The sequence below is a fragment of the Mirounga angustirostris genome, unplaced genomic scaffold (genome assembly GCF_029215605.1).
Source record: "Mirounga angustirostris isolate CCGP_5_RB_7025 unplaced genomic scaffold, mMirAng1.0.hap1 SCAF_10, whole genome shotgun sequence".
Taxonomy (NCBI): domain Eukaryota; kingdom Metazoa; phylum Chordata; class Mammalia; order Carnivora; family Phocidae; genus Mirounga; species Mirounga angustirostris.
The window spans coordinates 23,132,527-23,159,417 of NW_026991718.1; the positions used below are offsets into that span (position 1 = coordinate 23,132,527).

A 26,891-nucleotide genomic window follows, 5' to 3' on the forward strand; every position below is an offset into this window, starting at 1 on the left:
TTCATTAAAAAAAACAGGAAGAATAAGAACTTATATTAGGTGGGGTTTTATATGCTATGGAAATCTTTTAAAGCCATAGAATTAAATATTTACTGTTTAAGATATTATGTGGACCCTGCTTGTGTTCCCTCTCTCGCTGTGTTTCTCTCTGTCACATAGATAAATAAAATCTTTAAAAAAAAAAAAAGATATTATGTGGAATAATATTGTGTGGAAATTTTCTATTAAGACCTTGAAAGAGAAACCATGCAACTTTCCTCAGATTAAGAAAAAGCCATTCAGGGGCGCCTGGGTGGCTCAGTTGGTTAAGCGACTGCCTTTGGCTCAGGTCATGATCCTGGAGTCCCGGGATCGAGTCCCGCATTGGGCTCCCTGCTCGGAGGGGTCCCTGCTTCTCCCTCTCCCACTCCCCCTGCTTGTGTTCCATCTCTCGCTGTCTCTCTCTCTGTCAATTAAATAAATAAATAAAATCTTTTACAAAAAAGATCTTTGTTTAAAAAAAAAAGCCATTCATTAAACAACATTATAATGCATTAATGACAAATTTGAAAGACAATTTGAGAGTAATCTGACTGCTCTCATAAATGTGTTTTGGTTTTCAGTTTTTTACAGTATTTCTTATATCCACACATAAAATGTTTCTCAGATACAGTCATAATGTAATCAAATATATAGTTTCATTTTTATTTTCTTGATTTAATTTTCATACTTGTCTGTATTTCTTTACAATTTTTATTGTTTTACTTATTGATGGTGATGTAACAGTTCAGGGGTATAGTTCATTCATTCATCCTGTTGACACATACTTGTTTTCTCCTACTCATGAATAATATTGCGATGATGACATATCAGGTATACAATCTTTTCCTCCCATTTGGATTATTTTCTCATAATTAATTTCCAAAAGTGTAATTGGGTCATAGTAGTAGTAAACTAGAAATTGTTTTGGCTCTGGAAATCTATCTTTTCTTTATACCATACAAGTGTAACTTTGTAACTTTTTGTGCACAAATCTATTTCCTTATAATTCAATGCCACGAAGTGGCTTGGGTTAGAATTTTTGTCTTCCAGTAAGATTGTACACATTTACAATAGCCGATAGTTTAGTCAGAAACTACTATGATGGAAAACTATTACCTTCACTCATTTCTCTTTTCCCTGAATTTCACGTAATACATGATTATGCCTCTTTTATGTGATTCTTCAATTACTGTGTATGTTGTTCGTCTTGACAACTAAATTGTAAGCTCTCTGAGGGCACATACTGCATGTCACTTTTTTCCTGTCTTTCCCTACAGGACACCTGGTAGGCACTAAAAGAACTTAAAGATTTATATTTCCAAATGGTTGTACTTGCCCCTTTATTTGAAATGGTTTTAATTGCTTCACACTAACTCAAGCTCTCCATTCCTCCCTTAGGTATTTTTGCACCACTTTCAAAGATAAGTAAAGCAAAAGATCGAAGGAAGAATATAGCACACACTTCTTCTGGAAAAGCTGTGCCTCTCATCAGGTCCCAGAAAATTGATGTAACTCATGTAACATCAAAAGTAAACACTGGTAGGTCAAACCAGAAAGTTAAATCTCTTCTTCAGCATTTTTTTTTTAAAGATTTTATTTATTTATTTATTTGAGAGAGAATGAGAGACAGAGAGCACGAGAGGGACGAGGGCAGAGGGAGAAGCAGACTCCCCGCCGAGCAGGGAGCCCGATGCGGGACTCGATCCCGGGACTCCAGGATCATGACCTGAGCCGAAGGCAGTCGCTTAACCGACTGAGCCACCCAGGCGCCCCTCTTCTTCAGCATTTTTTATTTCCTTTGCAGACTGCTTTATATTTAGTGTGCTTCACACTTTTTTTGTTAGATAACTAGAACCCGAATTTAATAAAATCTCCATCTCACATGTTTTTAAATGTCAGTCATGGTTTATGATTTTGATTCCTGACAAGAGTATTTTACATTTGTTCCTTTCTTTTCTTCCTTTCCTACTACCTGCATACCTTCATCACCCCCTAATCTAACCTCAAAGCTCAATTTTATACCTCTGGTAAATCCTTATAAACGTAACTAGCTTTATGTTTCTTCCCTATTCAAGAATTTTAGTGACTTCTTTTTAATCAGAAGAAGTCCTGACTCTTTAAACTGGTGGTCTCAGTCCTTCCTGTATATAATGGGGTCTCTGGCTACCTCTGTAGTTGAACTGTGATTTCTTGTCCTCACTCTTCTCTACTTACTTTGTCTCGTGCTATTTCTCTGAGTACAGTCATTTGACTTCTGCATTTTGAGGCCCTAGCTGTGCTTTACCTCCTTATTTTGATGTTGTTTCTCCAAGAACACTTCCCTGGGGACCCAGATCACTTTGATGTCTCCATTATGTCCACCCTTGTGTACACTTGTATCCACACCACACAATTATTTGTTAGTTTGGGTCTTGTCCTCTGGTTGCTTCATTTGTGCAGATCTTTATCGTCTCAGCAAAATTTTAAATGGACTGTGAGAGTATTTTGTACTTTTGTATTCACCGTAGTAGTACATAGCACAAAATACGTGCTCAGTAAGTACTTGCGAACTTACCAGGGGCTGAAGCAGAAAGGCTTTCTACCATGATTCAAGGATTTTGTCCAAGAATTGGTTGTCCTTTCTGCTCTCTTCTGTTGAGCTATTTGAATATCTCTGTGTCAGTCTGTACTTCATAACTACTATAGTTTTTAACAAATAAATCTTGATATCTAGGAAAGGAAAGCTTCTTAGCTTATTCTTAAACAGTGTCTTGCCTGTTTGGATCGTTATAAATCACACTTCCCTATAAATTTTAGAATAAGCTGTTAAGTTTCTTTAAAAAAAATACCTGCTAAAGCTTTATTGGTTTGACCATAAGTCAATCTGGGAAGAACTGACATCTTTATAATATTCAGCCTTTTAATTGTAAGCTTGGAATATTGCTTTATTTAATTGGGTCCTTTAAAAATACGTCAATAAGATTTTCTAATTTTCTCCACAGCTCTTTTCGTACCAGTTTTGTTAGGTCTGTTCCTAGATACTTCATACTTTTTGGTGCAATTGTAAATGGTATCCTTTTAACCCGAAACCCAGAAGTTCACAGCCATCATGGAAAGAAAGCCCAAAGAGAAGCCCTCCATTCCTGGTCTAGGGATTAGGGAAGGGGTCCCCTACTAGCCAGAAAATGTAGGAAATCCCTTTTTTTATGATAGCTTCCCCCCCCCTTTGGTCCATTCCCAGGCCGGTCCCTGGGTAGTCCTCCATGGTTTAATAGTAGTAGTAGGTGGTGAGGCACCTGAAACCCCATGGGAGGGGAACCCTTCTCTCTGACCGGAGAAACTGTGGTCCCAAGAGCAGGGATGGAATCCCCGATAGTTTGTCTTCTGCTTGTTCCCAGGGGCAGAGTCAGTCCCGGGAGACTGCATGACAGAGCAGGGAAACCAAAGCCTAGGCATCCTGCCCAGATATTGGGAAGGGATGCCTCCGGGAGCAAGAAAGTAACAGGGAGACCATGGAGAGCAGGGAGCTCAAGAAAGTGATCTCAAAATGTTGGGTGTGAACTCCTGGGCTTGCTCTCCAGTGGTGTGTGTGTGGATCTGACCACAGGCTTTGGTCTCCGGGGTAGATCGCTGCCCAGGTCCCAGGCACTGCTGGAGGGCGCATCATAGGAGAAAGATCCCAAAAAGTCTTTGGAAACTGAACTGACATTGGAACCATAGGGCACAGAAGGCGGGTAGGGATGTCCGGCCTGAACTGGTTTGGGTTGACTCCTTCATAAAACAAAACAAAACAAAACAAAACAATAAACATTCTCTGTAGAACTTAAGTAAGACCCAGAGTCCCACAATGTAATATTCGAAATGTACAGGATACAATCCAAAATTGCTCAAAATAGAAAAACCAGGAAAATCTCAACATCTTTCCAGGAAAAAGACAATTAAAGGTTGCCAACCCTAACAGGACACAGACATGACGCAGATAAAGACTTTAAATAATACATTAACCATTCTTTAAGAATTAAGGTTAATACTCTTGAAATAAGTGGAAAGAAAGTTCAGAGAAATGAGGATATAAAAAAGAATCAAATGATGTGTGAGCACACATGCACATGCGCACGGATGCACAAAGGAGTTTGGTTACAACTGGGGCGACCTAAGATTGGCAGATTGTATCAGTGTTGGCATCCTGCTTGTGGGATTATGCTATAGTTATGTAAAAAATTACCTTTGGGGAAATTGGGCAAAGTGTGCAAGAGATCTCCCTGTATTACTTTATACAACTGCATGTGAATCTCCTGTGACTCAATTAAAAAATTCAAGTAAGAAAGAACCAAATGGACATGTTAAAACTGAAAAATATAATTGAAAAATAAGAAATGCGCTCCGTGGGGTGCCTTCACAGAGTCTCTCTTACCCACCCCTCTGTTCAGTTCCTGCTGTTGTCACTCTGGTCCTCATTCCACCTATGGTAAGAACTTCTCCCTGGTCCATGCTTCCTACCTCTACCCCTCTCACTTCCTTCTAAACTTTGCTGTCAGGGTAATGTTATTCCCCCCCCCCCCCCCCCCCCCGTTCATGCCAGCCCTGTTCAGGTCCATCAGAGGCCCATTCCTTCCACAAGAGGACCAGGTCCTTATCTGGCACTGTCCTCCTTTGAGATTTCACTCTGACCTGTCTATCCAGTCTTACTTCTCCCACGTCCCAAAAAATACTCTTTATTCCAGCCATGCTACTCCTCCATCTCTGACCCTGTCCTTAAGATTTTTCCTTTTCTTTTTGCCCATCTAGAATGTCTATCTTCAGTTCTTTCTGGCCATACCTCCAGTATGCTCTGGAAGAAGTCTTGTCTTGTCTTTTCTTTCTTTCTTTCTTTCTTTCTTTCTTCTTTCAAGATTTTATTTTTTTTTTAAAGATTTTATTTATTTATTCATGAGAGACAGAGAGAGAGAGAGAGAGAGAGAGAGGCAGAGGGAGAAGCAGGCTCCCAAGGAGCAGGGAGCCCGATGTGGGACTCGATCCCAGGACACTGGGATCATGACCTGAGCCAAAGGCAGACGCTTAACCATCTGAGCCACCCAGGCGCCGTAAGATTTTATTTACTTGAGAGAGAGAGAGAGAGACCATGGGGGCGGGGGCAGAAGGAGAGGGAGAAGCAGACTCTCTGTTGAGCTGGGAGCCTAATGCGAGGCTCGATCCCAGGACCCTGGGATCATGAACGGAGCCGAAGGCAGACGCTTAATGACTGAGCCACCCAGGCGCCCCTGGAAGTCTTACCTGTCCTTCAAGACATAGCTCAGAATGTGATCTCCTTGATGAGGCATTAATTTATCTTTGTAACCACAATTATTGTCTTTTTCCTTTGTGCTTATCAATAAATGTCCTCATATTTTAGTTATTCATGCTCACATCATTCTACCATTCTGAATTGAGAAGGTGCTCCTTTCGGGCTGGGACCATGTCTCGTTCACGCTGGGGATGCTCAGAGTGCCAAGGATAGTCCTTCGCTCGGATGCTTCCTAAGCGAGAAGAATTGAAATGGGTGCTTGATGGAATTTAAAACTGGGTGGAGTCCGTTAGGTTTCCTATTTAAATAATTTGGTTCTCTAGAATGGAAACAGAAGTCTTCATAAGGCGAAGTATTATTTGTGGGCTTCTTCTTTTTTAAAGTGAGTCTGTTTGTGACACTTGGGTGTGGTGCTAGCGGGGCTGTCGTCGTCAGAGCGCTGGGGGCAGAGAGTGTGGGGCTTCTTCCTGTCTCATGTTCGTTTGCATCTGATGAGTGGCTATGATGGTTTGCAAAATTTTTACCCAGAATTCACTATCTAAGTAGAAACTCTGCTGTAACCGATTTGCAGACACATGAGTGAAATCTGTGAGTTGTGTGCAAGTCCTGGTTGTCCTAGAGCTGCGTGAGTTTCGCTCTCTACCTGCCGGCATTGTGCGGACACACTCATGAGTGTGTGAAGTCAAACAGCTAGGTAGCTGGGCTTTAACTGTTTTGTTTTTTTTTTTTTAAAGATTTTATTTATTTATTTGAGAGAGAGAGAATGAGAGAGAGCACATGAGAGGGGGGAGGGTCAGAGGGAGAAGCAGACTCCCTGCTGAGCAGGGAGCCCGATGCGGGACTCGATCCCGGGACTCCAGGATCATGACCTGAGCCGAAGGCAGTCGCTTAACCAACTGAGCCACCCAGGCGCCCTGGGCTTTAACTGTTTTATAGAATTTAGAATTCCTTAGTGGATTGTTAAATAGGTCTAAAAGAGACCTTGGTGGTATTTGAGGAAATTGATTGAGGTTTTCAGAGGGGCTGAGGATGCATTCTTTTTCCCCGCCTCTTCACATAATGAAATACTGGATCGGCCCCTGCTGTCTGTGAATTTACTATCCGGCATGTTTCCAGAAGTGGAGAAGATTTAGATAATGAGGGATGTCTGTCCTTTAAACAGCAAGTACATTTGTATGTTTAATGTTGAAGTTCTTTCTTGCTGAACATATTTTGTTTCTACATGCCAGGATTAATGACTTCAAAAAAAGACAGCGCTTCTGAATCAACACTTTCATTGCCTCCTGGTGAAGAACCGAAACCCGTAACAGAGAAAGATGGTAAAATAATTTTATAACTTCCATTCTAAAAATCTAATTTACAGAGGGAACTTTAATATAATATAGTGATAAAGCTTATATGGGGGCTAAGTTTTAACGTTTTTGAGAGAAAAATCATCCTCGGAAATACCTTAAGTGGCTCATCGTAAAGTGTATACGTGGTTTTGGTATAAAATGCTGTGTGGTGCCTCTGTGTACACAAATTAGAGGGCTCCCAGGTTAAGTCAAACGGGAGACCAAAAGGAAATTCCAAGTATAGATGGCTTGATAAAAATGTTTAAAATCGCCTTCAGCTATCAAATCATTGGGTGAATAGAGCAGGAACAACACATTCAAGAGTATTCCTGCTTGCCTTCAGGTTCGCTCAGAACATTTTTTTTAGAAGATTTTATTTATTTATTTATTTGAGAGAGAGAGAGAGAGCACAAGCAAGGGGGGAGAGGCAGAGAGAGAGGGAGAAGCAGACTTCCCGCTGAGCAGGGAACCTGATGAGGGGCTCGATCCCAGGGATCCCTGGGATCATGACCTGAGCCGAAGGCAGCCACTTAACTGACTGAACCACCCAGGCGCCCCAACTCAAAACATTTTAATACTACCTTTTTTTTATCTTAAATTAATAGATTTTTTTTTTTTAAGAGTTTACTTATTTATTTGACAGAGAGAGACACAGCGAGAGAGGGAACACAAGCAGGGGGAGTGGGAGAGGGAGAAGCAGGCTTCCGGCAGAGCAGGGAGCCCGATGCGGGGCTCGATCCCAGGACCCCGGGACCATGACCTGCGCCGAAGGCAGACGCTTAATGACTGAGCCACCCAGGCGCCCCAAATTAATAGAATTTTTAAGTGTAAATAAGATTGGGTTGTAGTAAGCCATCTAAAGTGGGAGGTGAGAGAGAGTGTGGGGGGAATAGGGAGGTCATCAGCTTCAGTAAAGCTGGATGTGCTCTTCTGTGTGAGAGTGTCCTCATGCAGCACGAACCCTTACAGTGCAATAGCTTGGCTGATAAGTCTTGTCTGTATGAACTACAGGACAGCTGGGTGAAACCAGGCATTTAATTCAACACTAGATACTCCACAGCTGAGGAAGCTAAATGGAGGGTTTCAGAGGGATTTACCGGGGAACGCATCTTATTGGTTCACTTCTTACTGTCCACCCTTCGCTGTGTTCTCTTCCTTTACCTGTCTTAGGTACCCTGCTCGGATCCATCAGCAGCTCCTCCTCCACATCATCTTTGGAGTACAAGCCGAACCACCCCAAGAAACTGAATGCACAAAGCAATAACAGGAAGACAGTGAGCAAAAGCCCGTCTGTCTCCTCTAGAACCAGTGCTGGTATCTATGGCTTTTTCAACCAGGCTTTCTTGGTGTTTTTTATCTTGGTTTGTTTGTAAGTAGATTTGCTCTTTTTAAATGTGTAGAAGGAACTTTTTACTTCAGTCAGATAGAACTACTTGTACTCTTCTGTCTTCCCCGTGCCCCCCACCTCTTGTGAGCGTCCTCGGTCTCCCTGCCTCCCTCCCCGTGCTCCTGCCGTGTTCCTTGTCTGGACTGATTTCTTCCCTACCACATGCATGTAACACCTCTGACCCTGTAAGGATCGTTTTAGAAATTTATGATAGATCCTCAGATACGTGGAAACCATACAGTTATTATCTTTCTTATCTCTTTTCTAATCTAGACCTAATAATAACTAACATGTATTGTATACTTATTATTTCAGGTTCTATTCTAAGCAACTTTACATACCTTATTTCACTTAATTCTCAAAACAAACCCTTGGATAGGTACTATTATTCTCACTCTCATTTTATGAATGAGGGACCCGAGGCTTAGGGGAGGTAAGTCATTGGTGCCTGATGCCACTTACCCCTTAGGGGAGGTAAGTCATTTCTAAGTGGCACACCTAGGCTTTAGCCTGCGGTCGGTCGGCTGCTTCCTCTGCTGCTGTTAGGGTTTGCCTCCATCCCAAGTACCTCCGCTCTTCCTCCTGCTCCTCGGCCTCCAGACCACTCATGGCCAGCCCATGGAGAGCTGAACTGTTGCCCATGGGCACAAGCACAGTGTAAGGCCCCTCCTGCAGTGTGGCGACCACACCATCATCCTGGCTCCGAGGGAGCCTCTGGCCAGGGCCCTTCTTGTTGCCACTTCATGTAGGACTTTACCTGCATTCTCCTTTAATTGAATGTTAGAGGTTTCATCCCTCTGCATTCTGTTGCTTACACCTTGAATACTAGCTTTCCCACATACTTCTGTGTCGTCTTCATATTTGAAGTTCAAGTCCTTGTTTAACACTAGGTAGGAGAGGATCAGTGGCTCTCCTGACAGGTTGATGATAGTAATCCGTTGGGATGTGGCGAGTCCTGAGTAACCTTGTTCAGTCCACATTTCTCCAGTTACATGTAAGGATATAGAAAGCACTTCATAGCAGACATCTTGCCGAAATCAACATATATGAAACATACTGCCATTCGCTCATTTGGCTACATAGCAAACTTGTCCGGAAAGGAAATGAAACCGTTTTGGCATAAATTGTTTTCAGTGAACCTCATAATAAGATTCTCATTCACGTACTTTTAACAGTTGTACTGAAGCAATATTTTATTATGGAAAATGTTCGTGACGGGGTTTTTTTTTTTTTTTTCTCTTTAAAATACTTACTGTACTGTGATGGGGAGGAGCCCTCAGCGATAACATTGACAATAAACCTATCGGGTGGGACTCTAAAAGCAGAGAACCTAGAAGTTTTGCCTGAAATTGTTTACTTGGAACTTGTATTTTCGGTGTGGGTGCTCCTTCCCCTGTGAGCAGTTTCTGTCTAGCCCCCTGAAGAACAGAGCTACCAAGATAGGGATATAGCATTCCTGCTTGTCCTCATTTTATTCACATTACAAGGCCTCCTTCACTTGGAATTTGGGCTTTTGACATTTACTTGATTTTAAAATTTATATGTGCATATGGAAGTACCTGTTTTACTTTTATAAGAAGTAGTTCTAGTGTACCTATGTATTTAACCTTTCTTCTCTTTTTATAAATTTAAGCCTGATGTAGGCTTAGATAGCAGTAGATGAAGAGACCTGTCAATTAGAATGAGCAAGAAGACCTTTTAGGAGGGGAGGGAGAGAGAATGGGAGATCCGTGAGAGGAAGTCCATGTTTGCGACCTCAGAGACATTTCCCTAGGACACTTTTCTAGAGTGAGTAGGTATTTCACTTTCTCCAAAGATTTGCATTTGAGGGATGTGGACATATTGGGAAGTGAGGATAAAGAGGAGCAGAAAGAACAGATTAGGGGAATGGCAGAGGTAGGGGAGGAGGTGTGTGTTCTCAGCATCGTTGTATCCCATGATCGAACATGCTGTCCTTGGTCCATTACACAGCCTGGAGACCCGCCTGAGGACTTGTGGTCATAGAGCCCCGGGCTCTCATCCTTGTGTGCCATCGACTACCTGTGAACACCATGTCTTAGTTAATTCCTGAGTTTGTGTCTTATCTATAGTTGTAATTCTATGGAAAGCACTTTGCAAACTCTGAAGTGCATTAGAAATATTAGTTATTATGAGGACCTAGGATTTTTTAGCATAGCGCTTTATCCACCCCTGCCTTCTCTCTGGGTTTATGTTCCTCATTTGTTGCCATGGCTTTAGTTTCTCTCCTGTTGGCCGTGTGACTTATCCTCTGTCCCCTGTCCTCACAGAGGCTTCTGTAGGCCTTCCCAGATGATAGCTGTTCAAGTCTGTTTATGGACTGATGGGAGAAGCCTCAAGGGCCCACTTTGTGTTATAATTGAACAGCTTTCCAGACAGCATTTCTCTAGGATGTTTGATAGTGGGCATTTGAAGGATTAGGTTTGAATCAAGGTGAGGGGGACTGGTTTGGTTCCTAATAAGGAAATCAGTTTGAGCTCATTGGAAACAGAGCAATTTTCACATTCAGATCACATTCCTGTATATATAATTCACACTGAGTCCCAATGAACTGCTCTGATTCTAGCATTTTAGCGGAACAGGGATTGGTAAAATACAGCCCATGGGCTGAACCCGACGTGCCACCTATTTCTGTGAAGTTTTCTGGAGCACGCCAGGCCGGTTTGCTTTTGTGCTGGGGTTAGTGGAGCCGAGTAGTCACGACAGACGGCGCGGCCTGCAGTGCCTCACGTACTCACTCCCTGGCCCTTTGCGGAAAAAGGGTGCTGGCCTCTGTGGGAGTAAGTGCACCCCGGGCAGTCTGGGTAGAACTGATGCTTTACCAGGAACCGTGTGCGTCAGATTCTTGTGGCAATAATTTTTTCAGGAAACCCTTCACACGTTCCTTGAATGTCTTGGCCTCACATGTGAGAACCACAGCTGTAGGTGATGCATATCATGAAGGGTGTCATACATTGAGATCTCTCAACTAGCTAGACTGGTTAGAACACGTGGTGATTTTTTGGCTAATACACTTTTTGAGGTTGTTTTTTTTTCTTTTTTTCTTCCCCTTTGCTCTTTTCCCTCCTCGTTTCCTGCCCCTTCCCCTTTCCCCACCAACCAATTAAACAGGTTTGAATTCCTCAGGAGCATCTGTAGCAAATAACAGCCGCTGTGCAGGAGAGCCCCACCTCGGAGATAGAGTGCTGGTGGTAGGCCAGAGAATCGGCACCGTTAAGTTCTTCGGGACAACAAACTTTGCTCCAGGTAACTCATCTGGATATTCTTGGCTCCGCTTGAGCGCTTCAGAATACGAAAGGTTTAAAATTTTACATGTAGGGAATTCCTGATGAACAGTTCTTGTGGATGTTAGTTATCTATGGCAACGGCGAAGCCAAACAGTGATGGAAACACCGACTGGACTCGGGTTGACTGTCGTCCGCGAAATCTCACTTGTATTGTAAATTGTCTAATGTTAAAATTCGTGGCCCTTCTCCAACTTCATGCTCACTGATTGCCAAGCGTGCTCAATAACAGAGAGAAAATATCAGGATTAGATTTTTGCTAAGGTTATTCTTTTTTTTTTAATTTCAAGTTTTTATTTAAATTCTAGTTGACATATAATCGGTAAAATTGGTGTTAGGTGTAGACTTCAGTGATTCATCCCTCACATGTAACACCCAGTGCTCATCACAAGTGTCCTCCTTTAATCCTCCTCCCCCATCCACCCTATCCTCCACCTACCTCCCTCCAGCAACCCTCAGTTTGTTCTCTATAGTTAAAGAGTCTCTCACGCAGTCTCATGGTGCATCCTTTTTTTTCTTCCCTTCCCCTATATTCATCTGTTTTGTTTCTTAAATTCCACATACGAGTGAAATCATATTATATTTGTCTTAGTCTGACTTATTTCTCTTAGCATAATACACTCTAGCTCCATCCATGTCGTTGCAAATGGCAAGATTTCATTCTTTTTGATAGCTGAGTAATATTCCAGGGGATTTATACCACATCTTATTTATCCATGCATCAGCTGATAGACATTTGGGCTCTTTCCATAATTTGGCTATTGTTGATAATGCTGCTATAAACAGCAGGGTGCATGTACCCCTTCGAATCAGTATTTTTGTATCCTTTGGGTAAATTGCTAAGGATATTCTAAAAATGAGTTCACAGCATATCGCTTTTATCTGAGTGGCTTGGAAAGAAAAGCCAACAGACAGATTCGAGGGAAAATGAAAAAGTTTCTGTGCACCCTGGGACCTTAAAAATACATGTTTGTGTATTTACATATTTATTCCAATCTAGACTTAATACTGTGTTTCCAAAAGTAAAGATTAGCTTTCTTTTGCATTTTCAATGATTTTAATTTCAAATATAGAAGCCAGGTGAATGAAACCATGTTTGTGTATTTTAAGTGGCAGTATGCTGTTTTGACACATGGCGGCGTTGCAGCATTCTAGGAAAAGGTTACCCAGAACATTGATTTTAAATTTGTAACCTTCTGTCAAGAACTGTGAAGGACCTGAGATTTTACCCTACGTGTGTAAGCTGACAAGTTAGATTGCCACAGTTTCATAAATGCTAATGGAAGACGTTAGGCTCCTGATTCAAGGACAGGACTTCTGGAGTCCCAGCAGCAGCAGAAGCAGAGGGTCAGCATTTTCTTTCTTTTTTTTTTTTTTTTTAAAGATTTTATTTATTTGACAGAGAGAGAGACACAGCCAGAGAGGGAACACAAGCAGGGGGAGTGGGAGAGGGAGAAGCAGGCTTCCTGCCGAGCAGGGAGCCCGATGCGGGGCTCGATCCCAGGACCCCGGGACCATGACCTGAGCCGAAGGCAGACGCTTAATGACTGAGCCACCCAGGCGCCCCAAGGGTCAGCATTTTCTTGCACTTGCTTCCTGAGCCCCAGTTCCCGGGGTGGGGGGGAGGTGACACCTGCACACCCAGTGGTTTATGCTACAGGAGAAGAGCCCTGAGTGTAAGGAATCTGAACCTGTACACTAGACAAGACGCATGTCTGTATTTTGGGTGGGGCATGCGGCCCACACCCTGTCTCTGTCCTCCAAGGCTGTCCTCTGTGCAGACATCCATGGAAACACGGTGCCTCTGTTCATAAGACATGCAGAAACATGAGCGAGCCACGGAGAATTGTCTCCCAGCACAGTCTTGTTTCATTATACCACTTATAATCACAATCCAGCTAATTGATTTGAGATGGGCTGTGTGTTGTATAATTCATGTCCCTCACAGGTCTCCAGGTAGTAATTGAGATGAGTTAGGATGGTCTTAATATAGTTCTCAAATAAAAACTTTTAAGACCCCAAAGGTGGGTTATTTTTCACAATCTCCATGTCTTTTGAGTTCCCTTTTTCTATATTAAACAAGATTAGAGTGGTTTTGGTTCACTGGATGCAATTCATTGTTTTAGGTTGACTTTTAATTTTAATTTTTTTTAAAGATTTTATTTATTTGAGAGCGAGAATGAGAGACAGAGAGCATGAGAGGGAAGAGGGTCAGAGGGAGAAGCAGACTCCCCGCCGAGCAGGGAGCCCGATGCGGGACTCGATCCCGGGACTCCAGGATCATGACCTGAGCCGAAGGCAGTCGCTTAACCAACGGAGCCACCCAGGCGCCCGACTTTTAATTTTTAAATTCCTAAGGTTAAGCGTCCAGAAATTGGGGTAGTCATAAGCAAACGTAAAGTTGGAAACCCTTCTGTTAAGGTCATTCTGTCCTTTTGGAAACTACTCGCATGCATGTCATGTGGCACCAAAACTGAGATCAGCCGGTTCTCGAGAACAGCGCTGATTCATCGAAGCTTTTTCGATTATAAGATCTAGACCTGAAGGATGTCGTTTTCAGCCTCGTTAGCCTTCTTATCGGAAAAAAAATTACCATTTAAGTGGGAAGCCATATGTACCTCACCACTACCAGACAAGGTGTAGTCACAGTTGTTCACACTTGTCCTGTCTTTCTGTGGGATGTTACACTTTTTCAAGAGTCATATGGTAAACGTGTTGCCATTATATGGTACATTGTAACATTGAACATTGTTAACTGTGGCACTCAGAAATAAAAATGGCAACCAGACGACCTTGGTTAATGACATTCGGAAATGTGATGACCTGTTTCCAGAGCATTAGTATGGCTGAGAAGTAAGTTTATTCACGTTACTCTGTACTCGTATGCTGCTTAAGTATAGAGGACTGTGGTCATGCATTAGTCTTTTCGGTGCAAAAGTACTGAGAAATGGGCTCAAGGGTCATCTTTTTGAACATAAGAGGAAAAGACTGAAGAACTTCTAGGTTGCCATTTTTGAGGTTATATAGACTCTTTGAATTAGTCATCTGAAAGAAACAGTATTTTTGTATTTTGGAATTTGGAATTTGCAGTAAGTTTCTCAACGTCTGTATTCTTATTTTTTATTTGATACTGATTGTAAGAGACCAGATGCAATTACTACTGTATTCTCCTTTTAAATAAAAATGAGTGGCTCATTAGACACTTTTAACTGGTCTTGAGGTACCCTCCATTTGAGAATCCTTATTCCAGGAGTATGTATGTATACACTTAGACTAGGAGTATATGTCCACCTACCTAATTCTCACCACACTAAAAGCAACCTCACTGCTTTAGTTTTGGCCCTCTAGAAAAGAAGTCCTGTTATTTTCCTCAGAGTGGGCCCTTTTACATACTTAAAATAAGCCTTTTAGAAAATTCTTCCAACTAGCTAATCTAAATCTTTTCACTAAGGTTAAGTATTATGATTTTTCTTTTTATCCTGGGTGGGGAAACAGAAAAAGAAGAGTCACCATGAAGTCTAATCATATTTTCCATATTACTTTTGTCCTTCCTTAATTATTTAAGGACAGTTTGTGATGTTGGAATGTTGGGAGAGTGAAAGGAAAAGATTGCACATGCACTTTATGATCCATATGGCTCAGTATTGTGTTGTGCTTCTCCCACTGAAATGCGCTGTATCACTGAGTCAAGGGCAGTTTCTTTTTCATTATAGCTTGTAGATATACTGTGGTCATAATACTACTTGCATAATAGCTAGTTTGTGCCAAATTTGTGTATTTTATCTCTCTCCTTTAGTGTACAACTCTGTAATTGTGCTTGTAAAATGTTTTTCCTGTTCATTTTTCAAATTTTCAAATTTTATCATTTGAAAGCTCAACGATCATGATGCTCTTCCATCATTTTGGTCATTTTGTGAAAATGTTAAGCCATTCGGGTTCTGGGTTTGTATAATAGCATAACCATTTTGGGTAAAATGCGGATGCTTTCAAAATCTAATATTCTTGTTCTAGGATATTGGTACGGTATAGAGCTTGAGAAACCCCATGGCAAGAATGATGGTTCAGTTGGAGGTGTGCAGTATTTTAGTTGTTCTCCAAGATATGGAATATTTGCTCCCCCATCCAGGGTACAAAGGTGAGAAAAAGGAAATTTATGTTTTTTTCACAAGGCCTTTTGGAATTTGCAGGGGTTTATAGTTAGAGTTCCTCATTTTATATTAAAGACACGCACTGACTACAGCTCATATCTTCTTTCAAGGGGTTAACCCACCACCTTCTTCAGAGAGAAGGCTCATGGAAAGCTAAATTTGCTTTGCTGAGGATTTGCAATTTTAAAACCGTCCTTTATTCCTCATTTGCAAACCCTATGAGTATGTGTAGGCTATTAGAAGTGGCGTTTGCTGCTAAGAACAGTGAGAGCAGCAAGCTTAATCTGTCATGCAAACAAAAGTAAAAATGCTCTCTGATTGCTTCAGTCACATCCTAACTACATTAAATTTCCTGCCAGCAGGCACCCCATTCATTCTCCTCCAAACCTAATGGAACCAAAATGGCTTTTTCCTCTGATTTCTTTAGTTTTCAAAAATAGATAGGCAGTAGATCTTCGGGGGAAGTGAAGCTTTAAGGATTTATATATAATGTACCTCCTCGGTGTTTCTCCTGAAGATGGTACACTTCTGGACCAGCTCACTCTGGCTTTAAAAAAACAAGTTGAGCAGAAACAAGTTCTCATGAAATCCCAGGTACCATTATGTGAAATGACTTACATGCTGAGAGAAGTTGGCTTGGTGTGCTCTTCCGTGCAGGGGAAACAGGATGCTAATCTTTAGGAAAGAACATGTATGGTGTAATCACGTTCATGAGAACGGATCTGCCATCACATCCCAGAGCCCCATCTAGTTCCCTTCTACCTAGGCTGTGTGACTGCCTCCTGGCAGATTTTAGAGTTTTTTTTAGATCTGTCTTCCACCTCACTTTGTTTTTCTTAATAATTTCACATAATTTTTGTATTAATTTCCTTCTTCTTTGATGTAATTGATATACTTTTTTTCTCATTATTTGTGACAGTATTGAACATATGTAATGCTTTGCAGTTTATGAAGTATCTTCAATTGAATGTTGTTTCATTTGATACTAATAAGTATTGGGTCAGGTAAGCTGGAAAATAATAATAATTATGACAAACATTTATTGAGCATTTAGTAAACGGTGGGCTCTGTACAGTGTACTTTAGATGCATATTTCATTAATCCCCCTCAAACCCAGTGAGTTGTAAGTTATTATAGTTGTTCCATTTTGCCAGTGAAGAAGTTTCAAGAGATAAAGTGACTTAGCTAAAGTCATATAGTTATCATAGGGGAGCAAAAAATTTTCCTCTGCCCGCTTAGGGTCAGTAGCTGATGAGGGGATTGGGGGGGTGTTGTCTGTGAATTAAATTGACAACAGATAGATTAACAGGAGAAAAGGCATACAAATTTATTACATTTAAATTCGCATGCACCTGGGCATCACAGAAAGAAGTGAATACCCATATAAGTGGTGAGATTGGAGTTTTTGTAGACCATCTTAGTAGGAGAAAGGGAGGGAGAAAAAGGCCACTTGTGGGAGGGCACATGGTTTTTAGGAAAGCTAACTGGGTGGGAGATAAGATAGTTTGTGATGTGGTGTTAACCTCCCCGCTCCTCACCTATGAGAAGAGTCGGAGTTCCCTGCTTGATGAAACTGCTGGGGAGGGGATATAGGACAGAAGAGTTCTTTTTTGGGAGCACCTGTTTTAGGCAGATAAGGAGAGTTCAGAGAAAGCCTCTTCCTGCATTTGTTGATTCTCAAATGTCTTTAGCTCAAAATAATCCTTCTGCCAGAGTGGCATGTTTTGGAGTGGCATATTTTGATCTGTCTTACACTAGTTAATGATGGAGCTGGACTCAACCCAGATTTGTTATTTTGTTGTTTCTCCTAAGCCCTTGCTTTTAGACAGTTTGCTGTTTTGTGGTAGGCATTTTATAAGAAAAAGCCGTAGCCAACGCACAGCACTTCTGTGTGTCAGCAGTTAATAGCGCTGCATGCACTGTTCACACCTTGGAAGCTCCCTCTGGGTCAGGTCCTGTAATTATCCCTATTTCACAGCGGGGGAAAGTAAGGCACAGGGAAGTTAAGTGAGTTATGCAAGTGTGCACAGCTCCCAGGTGGGGATTTGAACCCAGGTAGTTGAAGTTATGTTCTTTTTTTTTTTTTTAAGATTTTATTTATTTATTTGAGAGAGAGAGAATGAGAGACAGAGAGCATGAGAAGGAGGAAGGTCAGAGGGAGAAGCAGACTCCCTGCTGAGCAGGGAGCCCGATGTGGGACTCGATCCCGGGACTCCAGGATCATGACCCGAGCCGAAGGCAGTCGCTTAACCAACTGAGCCACCCAGGCGCCCTGAAGTTATGTTCTTAACTGGTACCCTGTAATGATTAAAAGAGGGTTGCTGACTTTCTTTAGGACCGATGTGTTATCGATGATTGATTGAGGGTAAAATGCATGCTGGAGTCCCCAATCTTCTGGGTTCTCTTATTGCTTTCGACAAATCTTCATTAACACATTGCTATAGTCTCTTACGAGTTTTATTTGTCTCTTAGTCGTGAGGACTGGAGTTCTTCATTTTATGTTTGATTACCCAGAGGACATAGTTTGGCATATTTTAGACACGGTAAATACTGACCAAATCTAGTGCAGTATTTTTTTATGCTGTAACAGCTTTTCCCCCTTTTATATTATGAAGCCACTTTCTTTCTCATGGTTTCATGTTCTTTTTCTTGCTTTGTTTATGGAACACATGGTTTTTACCTTTTTTTCCCCCCTCGCCTTCTATCTGGTCTTCTTTAAGGTGATTTATTTAAAAGCACCCCCCTCTTCTTAGAAGATACAGGGCTCTCTCTAAATGAACTGCTGTCTCAATCCAGCTGTCTTCCTGTCATCTTCTGATTGTCTCATTCATCATCATCAAATACTATTAAGTGTCTTTTAGCACTTTGTGCTGTGCTAGGCATTCTATAAGCAAATAAAACAGACATGGTCCCTGATTTTGAGGAATTTCTAATTTAAACCAGCTTTAGAGCTCTTGAAAGACACCACTGATCTTCGAGAAGAAAGAATTTTAAACTAAGGACTGCTTGGGGACAGTCTTAATAAAGTAGTGACCAATCACAATCCCATTCCTCCCAGATTGTAGTTGTCTTTTTTTCCCTCCTTTCCATTAAGGAAAAAAAATGTGCCTTCTTTATGAGAATCTGCGCAAATGTTATTTCCTTTGCTTGGATAGCTTTCTACTATCACCAGCTTTCACTGAGTTCATACCTTTTTTTCTATGAATATATAAATCATCCAATATTTCTTTGCAGAAATTCCAAGAAGACTTACTGACTAGATCTAATCTTATCTCTCTACCTACTTACCTATTTTTTGCCTAGGTGGTCTTCATCAGCACAGTATTAATTTTCTTATTCTTAGTTCTCACGATTAGGTACTTACTATTAATGAACTGATCACTTTTAGAATTAAGTTCTCAACTACCCATCACCACCTAATTATCTGTCCTCTTCATCAAGTCCTATTCTTTGCGTTCATCAGTCTCTCACTGATTGCCGTAGTGTGTATATCGTAAAAACGATGCACATGAAGTGCAAGATGGAATTGCAGATATTGCGAGAGTTGCAGGATTTCTGGGTGGTGACCAAGTGTCCTGCAGGAAGTGGGTGACAGAATGAAGGCTTTGTGGGTCAGGTCAGTAAACAACTGAAAGAAAATGAGACTGTGAGGATTGGCTTTTTAACAATGAAGAATGATTTGAATATTAAAAAATACAGACAGACCTGTCAGGAAAGTTACCTCTATGGTTGTGCTGAGAGTCAAATATAAAGTAAAAGATGTTGGATTGTATTTAGCCGTGCAATTTTATCAGATAATTACATGCATACACAGACTGAGTCAGTATCTTTTTTTTTCAATTTAAGAATGTGATGTTTTTATAATTCTGATCGAACATTTGTTAAATTTAACATAAAACAAATTTATTTTCAGATTTTTTAGTTTCATCTTGGAAGATAAAGTTCCAAAGAAATAAAGTCAGGTCTCTCTTTTAAGTGAATTTACTTTAAGTTGATTTTTTTTTGCATTACTCATCCTTAGATAACAAGGATCTCTTCTATTTTTGTTAGTGCCCGTCTTCGGTGCTAGCTTGAAGTTCATTCCTGGCTCCTAATAGATGCTCAATAAATGTTTGTTGAATAGGTGAAATAAGAAATAACCACTGGTGTGAAAACCTCAGTTAAGAGCCAATCTTAAATCTGAAGACCTGCTGCTTCTTCTCATGAGGTTTGCTAATGAGGTTTGTTTTATTCACAGGATAACAGATTCCCTGGATACTCTTTCAGAAATTTCTTCGAATAAACAGAATCATTCTTATCCTGGTAGGTTTACACTGTTTTATGTTCCTAATAATTGGTCCTTTGCTTTTATTCATCAAAATTTTTTTATATTCTCATATACCTTGTCCTCAGATTATGAGTCTTGAATGTTATGTTAATTATTCCCTTGATTTTTAAAAAAAATCTTTATCACCCCTGTATAGATATATTAATAAATAATACATATTATAAAATGTATATATATTTAATTGTTGTTGGCTATTTTGTTAGTGTTCCATTAAAATATATTATTCATCCTATACTTGATGGGTATTTGTGTTATATTTTTTTACTACTACAAACTAGACTATTGCACACATTTACCAAAGTTTCTCTAGGGTTGCGAGGCATGGGCCATCCAGACCTTCAGCCTTCCTAGGTAATGGCAGACTGTTTGCAGTGCACGTGCCCATGAGCAGTGAGTGAGAGCCTCTGCAGCCCCTTATCTCACACTAGTCCTGTTTGATTGAGAAGTCTTTGCCCATCTGATGGATTTAAATGGTATCTCGTGGTTTTAATTTGCACTTTTCAGATTATAAATGAGGTTGAGCCTCATTTTTTTCTTCTTGATGGGCCATATGCATTTTCTCTTTTATGACGTACCTGTTCAAGTCTCTTGCCCATTTTTCTTTTGGTTTGTCTTATTAATTTGTAGGTTTCTGAATATATTTTGGACACTAATACTTTGCCAGTCTTGTGTGTTGTGAATGTCTTGCCTGCCTGGTTTTCAACTTGTCTTTTGCCTCCCCCGCCCCCACCACCCGTTTGATGTCTTTTGATAAGCAGATATTTAAAAATATTAAGTAATCAGAATAGCAAACCACTGGGACACCTGGGTGGCTCAGTTGGTTAAACGTCTGCCTTCGACTCAGGTCATGATCCCAGGATCCTGGAATCAAGTCCTGCATCAGGTTCCTTGCTCAGCGGGGAGCCTGCTTCTCCTTCTGCCTGCCCTGCGTGCACTCTCACTCACTCTCTGAGAAATAAATAAATAAAATCTTAAAAAAAAAAATAGCAAACCATTATGTTTTCCATGTTTTATCTTAGGAAATCTTTTCCTAAAACAAACCTCACACAGATATTTTCCTATATTGCTTTCTAAAAGTTTTGTTTTGTATTTTTGCTTTTCATATTTATCAATTCACCCGGAAGTGATTTTGTATACAGTGAGGGTCTAATTACATTTTTTTCCATACGATAACCATCTGTGTAAGAATGATTTGTATAACTAGTCCTTAAATATTTGTTGAGATTAATTTTATGGCCTGTGGATTTTTGCCATTGTAATAGGTGTGTAGTAGTATCTCATTGTTGTTTCCATTTGAAATTCCCTGATGATTTATGATGTCGTATTAGTTTCCTAGGGCTAGCATAACAAAGTACCAGAGATGGTGTGGCTTAAACAAAGGAATTACTTTCTCAAAATTCTGGAAGCTAAAAGTCCAAGATCAAGGTGTTGGCAGGGTTGGTTTCTTCTAAGGCACTTGCTTTGCCTTGTAGATGGGGGTCTTCTTCCCATGTCTTAACAAAGTCTTTCCCTCTGTATGTGTCTGTGTCTTAATCTCTTCTTTTAAGGACACCAGTCATCTTGGATTAGGGCTGACCTATTTCATCTGATTTTAACTTAATTGCCACTTTAAAGGCCTTGTCTCCAAATACAGTCACATTCTGAGGCACTAGGGGTTAGGATTTTAGCATATGAGTGAGGGGCACAATTCAGTTCATAACAGAAGTTGAAGATCTTTGCACATATTTGCCATCTGTCCATTTTTGGTGAATTGTTCATTCTGGTCTTTTGCTCATTTTTAAAGTTGTGTTCATTGTTTTCTTACTGTTGAATTTTAAGGTTTTTTTTGTATACTTTGAATGCTAGACCTTTATCAGAATGTGTTTTGCAGACATTTTCTGTAGTCTGTGGCTTGTCTTTTCATTGTCTTAATGGTCTGTCACAGAGCAGAAGTCTTTAATTTTAGTGAAGTCCAGGGTATCAATTTTTTTTTTCATGAATTGTGCTTTTGGTGTTGTACTGGAAATGTCATCATTGAACTCAAGGTCATCCTGATTTTCTCCTGTGTTATCTTTGTAGGAGTTTTATAGTTTTGTGTTTTCCCTGTAGATCAATGATCCAAGGAGTTAATTTTTATGAAAGGTGTAAAGTCTATGTCTGGATTCATTTTTTTTTTTTTTTTTGCATATTTTAGGACTATTTGTTAAAAAAATCTATCCTTTCTCCATTGAATTGCCTCTGCTCTTTTGTCGAAGATCAGTTGACTATATCTGTGTGGGTCTATTTCTGGACTCTCTGTTCTGTTCCATTGATCTATTTATCTTTCACTAATACACATTTTCTTAACTACTATAGCTTTATAGTGATTCTTCAAGTTTCTTCAGTCTTCTTGATCTTCTCCCTCAATATTATGCTAGTCATTCTGGGCTTTTTGCCTCTCCAGACAAACTTTCCAAATAGTATCTACAAAACAATTTGTTGGGATTTTGATTGAGATTGCATTTATTGTGTAGATCAAATGGGGAAGAGCTAACGTCTTAACAATATTGGGTCTTCCTATCCATGAACATGGAATACCTCTCTATCTTACTTGATTTCTTTCATTAGAGTTTTATAGTTTTCCTCATATAGATTTTGTACATGTCTTATTAGATTTATACCAATCTATTTCATTTTTTGGTGTTAATGTAAATGGTATTGCTTTTTAAATAATTCCTTTTACCTTATATCAGCTTTCTTTTGGTCAAGTATTTGCTTAATACATCTTTTTCTATCAGTTGTCTTGTAACTTTTCTATATCCTTATGTTTTTGGAATATTTTATAAATAGAATATGGTTGGATTTCACTTCTTTAAAAAATATGGTTTGACAATGTTTGCCTTTTAATCTGAGAGTTTCGCCTATTTACATTTATTGAAAGTACTCATATATTTGGATTTATTTATGCTATTTGTTTGCTACTTTTCAGTTTTTTATACTTGTGGTTCTCTTTCTTGACTTTATTCTAGTTATATTCCTACCCCCTCTTGTTCTCATTCCATTCTCTACTTGAATGAAAGTTATACTCTATGAACATACTTCTTAGTAATTACTGTAGGTACTTTAACATACATACTTAGCAAAGTCTAACATTGATCATCAGGTGTACTCTTTCCCAAGTGATAGAAAATCCTTAGAAACTGAGTTATTCAGTTTCTATTTTATTTCCCCCACAGATTTCGCATTATTATAATAGTTTTTTTAAATATAATTAATAACCAGTATTTAATTTGCTCACATATGTACAAGTGACTTTAGTCCTTAATCTTTAGAACTTTAACTTGGGATCATTCTGTTCCTACACGTGTGTGTGTGTGTGTGTGTGTCTGTATATATATTTTAAAGATTTTATTTAAGAGAGAGAGAGCGAACAAGCGAGCACAGAGGGAGAGTGAGAAGGAGAAGCAGACTCCCTGCTGAGCAGGGAGCCCTGTGCGGGGCTTGATCCCAGGACCCTGGGATCATGATCTGAGCCAAAGGCAGACGCTTAACGACAGCCACCCAGGTGCCCCTACCACATGTGTATTTTTTGAAATTTCTTTTAGAAAGGGTCTCTCAAGTTTTTGTCTTTTCTAATGATAGTTTTACTGGGTAAACCTAACAATTTGTGAAAATTTGAGTTTGAAAGATGTTATCTCCCTGTACATTGACAATATAATTTTATTATTTTCGTCTTCTGTCACTTTTTTGAGAAGTCTCCTGTGAGTCTGCCTAACCCATACTTTTGTAGGTGATTTATCTTTCTTTTTGACTGCCATTAAAAGTCTTCTCTATTTCCTTAGTGTTGTATAGTTTTACTATGCTGTTGTCTAGATGGAGATTTCTTTTTGATTATCCTGTTTGGTATCATGGGTCTTCCTGGATCTGGAAATTAGTATCTTCGATCAATTCTGTAAAACTCTTGTCTGTATACCTAAAATATTTCTCCTTCAATCTCTTTATTATCTCCTTCAGAAGCTCTGATGAGTAGTGTAGTAGACTTTCTCACTTTCCCATGCCTCTTTTATATTTTTCACCTTGGTCTTTCTGGACTGTATTTTAGACATCTTTAGCTCTATCTTCATGTTTCCTGATTCTTTCTTCAGCTATGTTTAGTGTGCTGTTTAATCCCGCTACAAAGTTTTTAGTTATAAAATTTTCATTTCTTTTTTCCTTTTCACAAATCTGTTTTGTAGTTATTTATTATCACTTGTTATTTCCCCATATTTTTAAGTTTTTATGTCTTTAAACATTTTAAATATTGTTATTTTTATGTTAAATAATTCCATATCTGAAGTCTTTGTGAGCCTAACTTATGGTTCTGCCAATCTGTTTCTGTGAGCCTAACTTATGGTACCTTCTTTCCTTGTGAATTTTGTAATTTATTATTGTGAGGTGCTTATTCTACTCAGAATTTAATGTATAGGAATTCTTTGAGGCCTGGGTTGATGTCTCCAGAGAAGATTATATTTACTTCTGCCAGTTACTCCTGGAGGTACTGCCAACCTGGGACTACTTTAATTTACATTCCCTGCAATTTTTTTTTTATTACATAGATAAAATGAATTTGGCTTATAATCACAAATTTTGAAGGGAGAAAATTTTTCCACCTTCTGAGCATTAAGGTTGACACAAGCCACTTTGTTTTGTTTTTGTCAGAATGGTGTTTCATTCTGTTTCTTTTTTTTTTTTTTAAGATTTTATTTATTTATTTGACAGAGAGAGACAGTGAGAGAGGGAACACAAGCAGGCAGAGTGGGAGAGGGAGAAGCAGGCTCCCCCCCCGCTGAGCAGAGAGCCCGAAGCGGGCTCGATCCCAGGACCCTGGGATCATGACCTGAGCCGAAGGCAGACGCTTAACGACTGAGCCACCCAGGCGCCCCTCATTCTGTTTCTTATTTAAACTTACATTGAGGGTGAGCTGGTTGGGATCTGCATTTTAACCAGGAGTCTTGTGTTAGAGTCCCCCTTTTGTTAGGCCCCAGGTTTTATGTTCTTTCCTGTCTCCTATGCAGCTGGTAAGGCAAAAGCCAAAGTTCTCTAGAATTTAGTGGCAATCCTGTGGTACATCTCTTTGAAATTGTGCCTTTGTATCAGCTCAACAGTATATATATATTTTTAATTATAGTTGTATAAAATTATACTCGCTTTGATCAAGAGATGGATTCAGCACATCTGGTCTGCCATTACTTTCCAGAACTGGAAATCTTACTCTTTTTTAAAGACATCTTTTTAAAATGTACCTTTCATGAAATCTTTTTTTTTTTTTTTAATAACTGTCATTTGGGGATGCCAAGAATCATAAACTCTGAAATTTATTGTTCAATATTTTACAAATGGCATATTTAGTGATAGTGTTTTTAAAGCCATTTTTATCCTTTCTTTCATATGATTTACCAAGATTATAATATTTGAGAATAAAAAGATTCAACTTTATCAGTGTCTAATTTAGTTTTATTTGGTTTTCAAGAAATTTTATAATAAAAACCTCCAAATGGAATGTCATGATCTTATTTTTGCATATGCATAGTTTGATGAGAAAGGTAAGATAAAAATTTGTCAAAAAAATCTAAACCACTATTATATTCTGTATGTACTTAACTTTCTTTGCTTTCTGTTTCCAGAGAAACATTTGATAGACTAGAATACCTATAGAAGAAATGATAAAAGATACTTTTTAATGAGGACTGCAAATGTGATTTATTTTTCCTCTTGTGACCTTAACTTTGACATTTAGGTTTTAGGAGAAGTTTCAGTACGACTTCTGCTTCTTCCCAAAAAGAGATTAACAGAAGAAATGCATTTGCCAAGTGAGTATTAAGAAGATTTAGAAAAACACTTTTCAAGATGAACATGACAGAATTCTGTGAAGGAAGAAAGTAGATTTTGTACCTTTTGCATTGCTTGGTAGAATTTTAGCACTTACGAGAAAAGGTGTCATGAGTGTATTGAGAAGAGTCTTCCCTCCTTCCCGCGCAAGCTCAATTAAAAATGTCACCAATGACTAAGAGTAGTTATGCTGCATGTATTTTCAGAGTTTAGTACCATTAATAAGAGTTGGAGGAATTTACATTTTATGTTACCATTGAATAGGGTGGATTGATTTTAAACTCTTTAATTAGAGATTTGATTTAATATTTTCAGCAACACATGAAAGAAATGTCAGGTCTGTTTGCATAAAGTGATTTTAGTATTATTTTAAAAAATACTCCCACTCCCTCTTTTAGAATATACTGCTCAAAATGCTTTTTTTGTTGTTGTTTCTTTATAGAATTTTTTTTTTCTTTTTCATTTATATTGATTTCCCTCAGACCCACTTTACTCCCCCTGATGTTTTTCTGACACTCTGGGAAACTTTTTTATTTTTATTTTTATTTATTTATTTTTAAAGATTTAATTTATTTATTTGTCAGAGAGAGACACAGCGAGAGAGGGAACACAAGCAGGGGGAGTGGGAGAGGGAGAAGCAGCCTTCCCGTGGAGCAGGGAGCCCCATGTGGGGCTCGATCCCAGGACACTGGGATCATGACCTGAGCCAAAGGCAGACGCTTAACGACTGAGCCACCCAGGTGCCCCAACTTTTTTATTTTTAGAGGAGTATGAGGCTCTTCTAGATTGATTGGATTAAGGAGTTTTTTTTTTTTTAAATTAAAAATTTTTCCACTTAATCTAAAGGCTAATGTCCGCGGCTGTGGAGGGGTGGGTGGGGAAGGAAAAAAGGACTAGCTGAGCAGGAAAGCACATGTCCTTGCTTAAGTGTGGTACTCTGGAAGCCACTAGAAAGCGGAGCCCAGGCACCGGACTGGGCAATCAGCTGAGCAACAGGTAGGCGGTTTATATAATCTGCTGAGAAGTTAACTCCAGGCGTCACAAGGATCTGAAATTTCACTTGCCAACCCTGATTGTCCTAAGACATTGCTAGGTACTGTTTAGCAGGGTTGGCTGGGGGTTTTGTTTTTTTTTTCTTTCCTTCAAACTTTCACCAGTTTTGAGAGTGTTGAAATTGGTCTCCTCACTTGAGTGGCTGAGTGTGTTAAGAGCAGTGACTCTCTGCTCCAGTTTCTTGAAGATATCCAAGAGTTCTTAGGCAGAATAGGAGAAATACCAGGCAG

At 39.6% G+C, this 26,891-nt stretch overlaps 1 protein-coding gene across 8 annotated transcripts in view; it reads left to right on the top strand.

The window, feature by feature from the left end:
• Positions 1 to 26,891, top strand: part of CLIP4 (CAP-Gly domain containing linker protein family member 4) — an 88,303-nt gene that overhangs the window by 45,037 nt on the left and 16,375 nt on the right. For 7 of the 8 annotated variants that reach the window (XM_045884341.3, XM_064572057.1, XM_045884340.3 and 4 more), the window contains 7 exons: positions 1,420 to 1,560; positions 6,514 to 6,603; positions 7,789 to 7,932; positions 11,135 to 11,269; positions 15,319 to 15,442; positions 19,693 to 19,757; positions 25,517 to 25,589. In XM_045884341.3, the coding sequence (XP_045740297.1) occupies positions 1,420 to 1,560; positions 6,514 to 6,603; positions 7,789 to 7,932; positions 11,135 to 11,269; positions 15,319 to 15,442; positions 19,693 to 19,757; positions 25,517 to 25,589 (772 nt within the window). The remainder of the gene's footprint in view (positions 1 to 1,419; positions 1,561 to 6,513; positions 6,604 to 7,788; positions 7,933 to 11,134; positions 11,270 to 15,318; positions 15,443 to 19,692; positions 19,758 to 25,516; positions 25,590 to 26,891) is intronic. The other variant, XM_064572055.1, reaches the window with a different exon arrangement.